Source organism: Glycine soja, chromosome 13 (assembly GCF_004193775.1).
Source record: "Glycine soja cultivar W05 chromosome 13, ASM419377v2, whole genome shotgun sequence".
NCBI lineage: Eukaryota > Viridiplantae > Streptophyta > Magnoliopsida > Fabales > Fabaceae > Glycine > Glycine soja.
The window spans coordinates 25,788,436-25,798,465 of record NC_041014.1 but is presented as its reverse complement, the minus strand read 5'-3'; the positions used below and the strand labels follow the sequence as shown (position 1 = coordinate 25,798,465).

At 37.0% G+C, this 10,030-nt stretch overlaps 1 protein-coding gene across 1 annotated transcript; it reads left to right on the top strand.

Moving 5' to 3' along the window:
• Positions 1 to 419: 419 nt before the first annotated feature.
• Positions 420 to 9,424, top strand: LOC114382103 (ethylene-insensitive protein 2-like). Its single transcript, XM_028341341.1, has 9 exons — positions 420 to 557; positions 666 to 724; positions 1,297 to 2,076; positions 3,044 to 3,130; positions 3,258 to 3,368; positions 3,442 to 3,654; positions 5,222 to 5,407; positions 5,519 to 8,239; positions 8,626 to 9,424. The coding sequence occupies exons 3-9, from the start codon at positions 1,828 to 1,830 to the stop codon at positions 8,998 to 9,000; spliced, it is 3,942 nt and encodes a 1,313-aa protein (XP_028197142.1). The 5' UTR covers positions 420 to 557; positions 666 to 724; positions 1,297 to 1,827; the 3' UTR covers positions 9,001 to 9,424.
• The last annotated feature ends 606 nt before the right edge of the window (positions 9,425 to 10,030 follow it).

Genomic DNA, 10,030 nt, shown 5'->3' with positions numbered 1-10,030 from the left:
ATGGCTACAAAACTAGGCCCTATCGGTAGAGGACAGAGAGAGTGAGGAACAAGAGTATCAGAAAGAAACCGCCACCATAATAATAAATATATAAAAAGATGGATAATTTTTATTAAAACTTTTTCAGACAACCGATTTAATTATTATCTCTTTTAATTGAAAATTGAGGGGTGATCTGGTTTAAGAATGAAGTAATGAATATTTTACCTTGAAGAGCTTAACAGACAATATTAATTGAATACCAAATAAAATTCATAATATCTTGTTATGCTAAAATAAATAAATAAATTTGAATGAAAATGAATATAAAAACAAATAAAGGTAAGAGAAAAAAAAATACTAGTTGGACTAAAAGACTGTTAATAGCAATTTTTTATAGAGACTTTTTGGAACACATTTATGAAATGAAACTTTTCTTTCTTTGTTTCTTTTCTGGCTTCATTCACTCATGCTTTCTCTCTCTTGAATGTGGCCTAGAAAGTTGAAACCCTTCTTCACCCATGTCATAAATTTTCTTTTTTCTTTTCCTTAGCTGCTCTCTCTCCATGTTCACATAAGTTAGTAGTAGCACTTACATCATTAAATATGCTAAATTATTAAACCATAAATTAATATATAATTTATTTAATGTTTATATACATGATCCCGTGAGATCTACTTTGCAGGAGTAAATAGCATAGCTGGGATAGAGACTTGTGGCAGCTGAAAAGAAATTCAGAGAAAGGTAAAGATTTCAGAACCCTAATAACCACTCTCAGACTCTTTAGGAACTGTTCTGTTGTACGGTCTTCTTAATTCATTCTCAGTCCTGAAACCCCCATCATCGTCCTTGTCGAAATTCGTGCAACTGTTTTTTTTCTTCCTCTTTTCTCTTTCTTCTTTCTTCTTCTTCGTGTGTTTCTTCTTGCAACAGATCCACGCCAACGCTTTCAGTTCCTCTTTTTATCTATTTCATGACCGTACACGCTGTAGGGTTTTTGTTTTGTTTCTTCGTTTCTCAGCATTTTTTTAGCGTTTTGTTTTCTTCTAAAGATCTATTTTGTTGTTGTTATTACTATTTATGATTATTATAATTATAATTATAATTATTTAACTATGGTGGATGCTGTAATTTGTTGTTTTGGTGGTTTTTTTTTGTTTGTTAAAGCAAATTCAAGAAAGATAAAATGATTTTGTTGCGTTGGTTTTTTATTTTCTTGTAATCAACCGTTGTGCTGATGAATTTTTAAGGTGTTTGTTGTTTCTATTGGTATGGTGGCTGTGTTATTGTTGTTTACGTGAACTAATTCGATGCAGGATTTGAGGAGTCCAAGGAGGTTGATTTATCAGGGGGTGCTTTGCTGGATTAGCATTGAGAGTCTCAAGAGGGTGTTTGGTTTGGGAAGTTTGAGATGGATTGGATTGGCTTTCAGTCATGTGAAGGAGATGAGTGGAATAATTTGTAAGACTGTAGTGAAGAAATTTTGGTATGGCGTGCAGGTTGACTTTAGTGATAAGTCAGATTTGTGTCTGACATAGTATCACAGTTAATGTTGGAACATCACTGGCTGGTTGATGCTGGGATACGAGGTGGAGAAGCTAGTTGTTGAATTGTTGAAGGTGTCTTGGACTGGCTTGCAGGTTGAAAGTCCTTTGTCTTTTAATTATCTTTGAAGCGGCTGACATCTTGGTGATGACTTGTAAATTGTAGTAGATAGAATGTTTGCTAGTAATAATGGTATTTATCTAGCAGTAATATAATTTATGTCTCTCTGAGTATTGGTGCTTCCAAGTGTTTCTCCAAGTGTCATAAGCCTTAATCTTGGTGGTACTAGTAGAAGAGTAAAAATGGAAGCAGAGACTTTGAATGCAAATCACCCTCCCGGTTTTCTTCACCGGTCGCTCCCCGCTGTTGTGCCTATCCTTTTGATTTCAATAGGATATGTTGACCCTGGAAAGTGGGTGGCAATTGCTGAAGGAGGTGCACGATTTGGGTTCGATCTGATGGCCTTCATGCTTATCTTTAATTTTGCAGCCATCTTCTGTCAGTACATATCAGCAAAAATTGGTGTTATCACAGGAAAGGATCTTGCTCAGGTATTATACCTTCCAGTTCATGGATTTATATAATTTTACTGTTGATGCAGTACAATTGTATAATTTGAAAATTTTTGCCCCCCACCCCCCGAAACAATAAAATGAGGTTTTGAACATGTGATTTTGTAATGTTTTGTCCTTCGCGTTCATGGATTTATATAATTCTACTGTTGATGCAGTACAATTGTATAATTTGAAAATTTTTGCCCCCCACCCCCCAAAACAATAAAATGAGGTTTTGAACATGTGATTTTGTAATGTTTGTCCTTCGCGTTCATGGATTTATATAATTCTACTGTTGATGCAGTACAATTGTATAATTTGAAAATTTTTGCCCCCCAAAAACAATAAAAGGAGGTTTTGAACAGTTTGTTGGTTTGTGATTTTGTAATGTTTGTCCTTGACCCCTCTCAAGTAAGTAATTGCACAGTAGGAAATGATAAGATGGAAGGCTATTGAAAAGAAGGTTCTTATCAAGAGATAATGGAGCTAGAAAGATTTTTTATGTTTCCCCCACCTTTTTATGTTTCTAGTTTTAGTTAATCAGGAAACTAAGAATATTGATGATTATTTCCATCCTCTGTCAGTGTTTTATTGACATATAAGTTAGAAGTTTATAAAAATATGTTGATTGATGGGCATTTCTATTCTATCTTAATTCTACCCTTGTAGATACAACTTGGAAGTAAGGACATTATACTTATTAATGCTAATTGTTTCTTTCATCCTGAAAATTAAAGTAAAGGAATGTGTCTGGCCATATGATATACTATGTTATGCTAGAGTTATGGGTCAGATCGTTTGGTGTTTCTTTAATTTGCTTGTTGAGTTGATTACTAAGTTGGTAGTTGGTTTCTTGCTTTTCTCTATCCCTACAAACCCACTCAGATACACACTCTAGTAACTTCATGCATAATCTTAAATCAGTGTGTTTTGCTTATGGGGCTTCACTTTCTTTGTGCCAAAGATTTGCAGTGATGAGTACGATAATTGGACATGCATGCTTCTTGGAGTTCAGGCAGAACTTTCGGTGATTATGCTAGACCTTAACATGGTAATATTTCTCACTCATGGTTTTCATGTCTCTTTAGCAAAGAATATAAATTATCAGTGCTTTAAGGCGCTATATACATGACTGAACTTATTTTGACATGATCATGTGATTTTACCTGTTTTGCAAGATATTGGGCATGGCACATGGATTAAATATTCTTTTTGGGTGGGACTTGTTCACTTGTGTCTTTTTAATTGCTACTGGTGCTGTTTTCCATCTCCTTCTTTTTGCCCTCCTGGTAAGTATCATTATTTGTTTATTCATGAATCTCTGTTGACCGACAATACACTTATGATATATCCTTTCTCTAGGACATTGAGAAGGTGAAGATCCTGGGCCTGTTTGTGTCAGGTTTTGTATTTCTTTCGTTTGTACTTGGAACACTCATTAATCAACCAGACATTCCATTATCCATTAATGGAATACTAACAAAGTTGAGTGGGGAGAGTGCATTTGTGCTGATGAGTCTATTAGGAGCAACTCTTGTGCCTCACAACTTCTACCTTCATTCCTCTATTGTACAGGTATTAGTTCCTGTCGTATTTAATTTTTCTAACATCAGCATCATAGCATGCTTCCAAGCTTATATCTTTTGTGTTCTTCTGGATATGTTTACATCCTGTGGTTTGCTTGTATCCAAATCAGAGTGTTACTTTTATCTGATAATGATAATCTGTTGAATATTGTTTCCTGCTAATTTGAATGGTCTAAAGACTCTAAACCAAAACATTTTTATTGTGCTTACCATAAAATAAGTAATCATAGTATCATTTTCGCCTGTATCTGATAATGGTATTGTTATTTGCTTATTTTGTCTGAGTTTCCTATTTGTTAAAGTTAGTCTTGCAAGTAGAGTTATAAAAGGACAATTATGCTAGTGCTTTGGAATATGGATTGGTAATTAGATATTACATGCTTGGGAAAGTTTGCTCATTGGTGGGTATAAATCAGGAACTGTTCTAAAATTGGGTGTCATGCAAAAACTAGAGGGAAAAACTAACATTTTATTGCTAGATATTTTTGTTGGGGAAATCTAGCATTCACTAATAGGCTCTTGAATTGACTTTCACATGGTGATACCCTTTGTGCTATTCAAACTATTAATTTATAATTCATTCTTGTTCTCAGAATGCATTTCCCTGTTTTTGACTATTTTCTGATTCTGCTCTAACTTCTAAGACTAAGACCCTAAAACAAAAAGCTTGATGAAACAATTTTATGGTCCAACAATGAGAAAGTTTGGGGGCATTTCAGAAAACACAATGTATTTTATAGATTTATTCTTTAAGGATGAGGTCAATACTGTAAAAACCATCTCTTCATGCAATAAAAATCGAGAATAGCTTAATAAGCTGATAGAAGCTTTGTTCATTGCCCTGTTTTACTTTAAAATTATCCAGAAATCATGTGCCCAGGATTGTTTCTGGAACCAATTATTGTGTGTTTTACTTTAAAAACTAAGAAGATTTCATGTTACAAATTATTGAAACTGATGTCCTTCGATACTGGCATACTGCTTATGCATATCTAGTTTATATGGAGCTGTGCGCCATCGGGAATACCTCTGCTAAAACCTCAGCTTATAAGCCTCAATGCTTCTTAAAAGCTAGGGATTAGGAGGCTTTGTACCAAGCAGGAATATCTCAGTTCTGTACATGTGAGAATATCTCAGCCCATTATCTGTGAGGACATCTTGACCATAATCAAGCTGCCAGCTGCACCAACCCCGTGTCTAATTAAAGAATGTCCCGTTGGGTGATCATCCTGAATATACAATTTACTCATTAGATGTCCTGTTAGAATTTCAGCAATCTCTCTAATTTAGTCTGTGTTCTAACCATCATTAATACTACCCCAGTATAAATGGCTAAGTGGGGAGGTCATGATCAATCCTTTCCTCAGACTCAGCTAAGTCAGGTGACATTTGGTCTGTCTGGTCCAGTCTTAGGAACCCTTGCATGAAAATAAATTGCTTAAGCCTGTCTAATCTGATTACTTTCTTGCATTTTTTGTAAAGTACTGCATATAATGTACCATTTCCTATTCATTGCTGTTTTGTCAATCTGAGACTTGGTTTACTTTTTTTTGCAGTGGCATCAGGGATCAACTACCATTTCTAAGGATGCTTTATGTCATAACCATTTTTTGGCAATCATGTGTGTCTTCAGTGGCCTTTATTTGGTAAATAATGTGCTGATGAATGCTGCAGCAAATGAGTTCTACAGTATGGGTCTTGTTTTGACTACTTTTCAGGATGCATTATCACCAATGGAACAGGTCTCCTTTTCGGCCATGATTGATCTACATCTAGATATTTATTTACAACTTACAAAGTCACATCTGTCTTAAACATTCTGAACAAAACTAATTCTAAGATTCTTATTGCAGGTGTTGCGTAGTCCAATAGCCATGCTTGCTTTTTTACTCATTCTGTTTTTTTCAAATCAAACCACAGCATTAACTTGGAGTTTTGGTGGAGAAGTAGTTGTGCAAAGTTTCTTAAAATTGGATATTCCGGGTTGGCTTCATTATGCTACAATTAGAGTAATTGCTGTTCTGCCTGCCCTTTATTGTGTTTGGAGTTCAGGAGCTGAAGGGATGTATCAACTACTTATATTCACTCAGATTGTTGTAGCTCTGCAACTTCCATCTTCTGTGATCCCCCTTTTTCGGATCGCCTCATCTAGATCAATAATGGGGGTACACAAGATCCCTCAATTTGTGGAATTTTTGGCATTGATCATATTCATTGGGATGCTTGGCTTGAATATTGTCTTTGTTGTAGAAATGATATTTGGCAGTAGTGATTGGGTGGGCAATTTGAGATGGAATGTGGGGACTGGTGTGTCTCTCTCTTATTTGGTTCTTCTTTGCACTGCGTTTGCATCATTCTGTCTGATGCTTTGGTTAGCTGCCACACCTTTAAAGTCTGCTAGTGTTCAATTGGATGATCAGCAATGGAACTGGGACATGCCACAGGCCGTACCAAAATCACGGATTGATAACGAGGAAACAGATTTAAAAGAAACAAGATATCAAGGAGATGCATCAGTTCAGGGGAAGGAACCATCACCAGCTCTAGCAAGGACCCTGGAATATTCAGATGTACCAGTTGCAAGTTTTCATCTTGATCTACCTGAAACTATCATGGAGCCTGATGTTCCTGTGACTACTGTAAGGGAGACTCATCCATTTACATCATTTCCTTGCTCCCCAACATCTGTTAAGGAATCAGCTTCCACTTCAGAATCGGAGGCAGTACCAGCTGTAAGTAATGAGACTTCTGATATTATATTGGGACATTCCAAAACTTTGAAAACAGAAACTACTGCCCCTGTTGAGAAAACTGTAGAAATTGAGGGAGATTCAAATGCCGAAAGGGATGATGATGATGGAGATTCATGGGAAACTGAAGAAATACAAAAAGTGGTCTCACTAGCCCCATCTTCAGCATCAGATGGCCCAGCATCATTCAGGAGCCTTAGTGGGAAAAGTGATGATGGAGGGAATAGCATTGGTAGTCTTTCGAGATTAGCAGGTTTAGGGCGCGGTGCAAGACGTCAACTAGCTGCTATTCTTGATGAATTCTGGGGACAACTTTATGGTTTCCATGGTCAATTTACCCAGGAAGCTAAGGCCAAGAAACTTGATGTTTTACTGGGAATAGATTCAAGACTCACTGGTTCTTTGCAAAGAATGGATCCATGTGGAAAGGAATATTCTGAATATTTAATATCTGTAGGAAGTAGAGCTCCAGATACTTTAATGAACTCTGCTCCATATGAATCTCCCAGGCAGAATAGGATCCAAAGTAATTTAGATGCTTCCTATGGGCCTCAAAGGAGTTCTTCCTCACTGCGGGCAAATCCTGTCCAGTTTATGGATGAATATGTTCAGACCTCCAGCCGCAATCTCCTCGATGCTGGTGAAAGGCGCTATTCCAGTGTGCGCAATTTACCTACGTCTGCAGCCTGGGATTATCAGCCAGCTACTATACATGGTTATCAGGTTTCATCGTATATTAATCAGGTTGGTAAAGACACAAATTCTGATAACTTAAATGGTCTGAGGGAATCCCCTTCCATGGGTAATACGAACCACTACAGGAATTCTATGGGTAATACGAACTACAGGAATTCTATTGCATTTGCTTTGGGTAAAAAGTTGCAAAATGGTTCAGGTTTAAGCCAACCCCCAGGGTTCCAGAACATTGCTGTCTCTAAGAATAGCCAATTGCCATCTGAGAGGTCCTATTATGATTCTCGCCCTTCCGGACCTGTGGATAGTACAGTCAGTTCAGTCAATGCTAAAAAGTACCACAGCTTGCCAGATATTTCAGGATATGCCATTCCTCACAGGGATGTTTACATGTCTGATAAGAGTGCTCCATGGGATGGTTCTGTAGGTGGATATAGATCTTCTGCAAGTAGGACTCATTATGAACCGTCATTATATTCAAACTCTGGATCAAGGACAGGAGCTCCTTTAGCCTTTGATGTACTCTCTCCATCAAAAGCCTACAGTGATGAACTTTCTTCTCAGTTGAGTTCTGGTTTTGGCACTGGATCCCTCTGGTCCAGACAGCCTTTTGAGCAGTTTGGGGTGGATGATAAAATTCATAATGCTGCAACAGAAGATGTTGGAAATAGGCCTAGTGCAACTACTCAAGAAACTACTTCAGTGGTGGATATAGATGGCAAACTTCTTCAATCTTTTAGACAATGTATTTTGAAACTCTTAAAATTGGAAGGGTCTGATTGGTTGTTTAAACAGAATGATGGGGCTGATGAAGATCTGATTGATCGTGTTGCTGCAAGGGAGAAATTTGTTTATGAAATTGAAACCACAGAGATGAACCGCAATCATATGGGAGAAACTCGATATCTTTCTTCTGATGGGAAGTCTTGTTCTTCAATGAAGAATAATGAGGCTAATTGGTCTAGTTTTTCCGTAACCTCAATCCCTAACTGTGGAGATGGATGTGTATGGAGAGCAGACATAATAATAAGCTTTGGGGTGTGGTGTATCAAACGTGTTCTTGACCTCTCATTAATGGAGAGCCGGCCAGAGCTGTGGGGGAAGTACACTTATGTACTCAATCGCCTCCAGGTAAAATTTTAGTAACCCTGAAGTTTGAGTTTTAGCTGCTCTTTTCACAAAAGCACTCACCAGTCTAAAAGTGGATGCTATTTGTGGATATATTGCCTGTTTCATGCCTCATGGAGAACTAAATATTTGTTCTCTTAACTGGGGCATTTCCTTTGGTGGTTGTTCACTTGGAGATGTTGTTCCAATATGATATTTGTATGCATTCATCCCTCATCAACATAGAACTCATCCATTAAAGTAGGCACTATAATGTAGGTGTTGTTCATTGCATGTCATAATCTGCTGTAAAGGATACAGCCTTGCCTTTCCTACTATTCAAGGATACTCTCGTAAGTTCTCATACATTTTGTTGGTCTTATTTGTCAATTTCCCCCCTTTATGAACAGGGCATCATTGATCTGGCTTTCTCCAAGCCTCGTAGTCCCATGACCCCATGCTTTTGCCTTCAAGTTCCCATGACTTACCAGCAGAAGTCAGGCTCACCTCCTTCCAATGGGATGCTGCCCCCTGCATCAAAACCAGGCCGTGGAAAATGCACAACTGCGTCAGTGGTGTTTGAGATGGTCAAGGATGTGGAGATAGCAATCTCTAGCCGGAAAGGTCGCACAGGAACTGCTGCTGGTGATGTAGCTTTCCCAAAGGGAAAGGAGAATTTGGCATCTGTTCTCAAACGGTATAAGCGTAGATTATCCAATAAACCAGTTGGCACTACTCAAGAAGGGATTCGCAAGATTCCCACATCAGCACCATACAACTTGTAGCATTTTGCATTTTGTCTTCACTACGCATTAACATAAGCTGTGTTCCTTGGGCTGTTTTGATTTGTGAAGCAGTTCATGCTGTAGATCAAAGGATTACCAATTTCCTCGCCACAAGACTGCTGTCTCCATGTACCAATCCTCGCCGCAGATTTTCTTTCCTTGTAATGTTATATACACGTAGGGTTAGAATTACTATATGTAATTGCAAAAAAATCAAAGGAAAACAAATGGTTAGATGGAAACTGACTTTTACCATTTTGGCTTATTTTTCATTACTTCACTCGCAACTGCATGCTAGGTGGGGAAACCAAATGGGAATAAAATTGTCAACATGTTGTCATCTTAACAAGGGAAAATAATTTTCGATGTGTTTTTATTGAGTGTTATTAAAGGCACTTGGTATGGTTGCCAAATTTTCGTTTTATCAGCGTTAGAATGGTGAAAGTGGTCACGTTTTATTGGTTGGCCCAGTTCTCTGAAATCAGCATATTTTATTCTCTGCTCATGCAAGTTTTTTATTTTTATTTTTTTAATTATGTATCATTCACTGAACTCCCTCTCTTTTTATATAAGTTAGTTGAAGAAATTCAATTTGTTAAATCAAATTCCTTAATCTCCTCTCTTTTTATTTGTTCACTACGAATTATATGTAATAAAATATTATATGAAAGAACTTTTCTAAGTTGTAAGGCAACGAATAAGATGCATTTCATCATTTTGAGGTTGAGTTTTTTATAATCCAGTAATAATAACAGATGAGCACTCACTGCATCCTACTCTTTCCATCATTTCAGTTTTACTGATTTAGGCTCCAATTAAACATTTGATACATTAATTTTTTGTTAAAATCTCTAGCAACTTATTTTTTACGAATTGGATTCAAATAACACAACCCGCTGATAAATTATAATTGTAAATTTGTAATCCAAAACCTATTGTTTTCGGGTTGAAGACCCTCCGTAATTTTTCCATTTTTTGCATATCCTATAATGATTGAGTTTACTGACTTATTTGGAGTTAATCATATCTT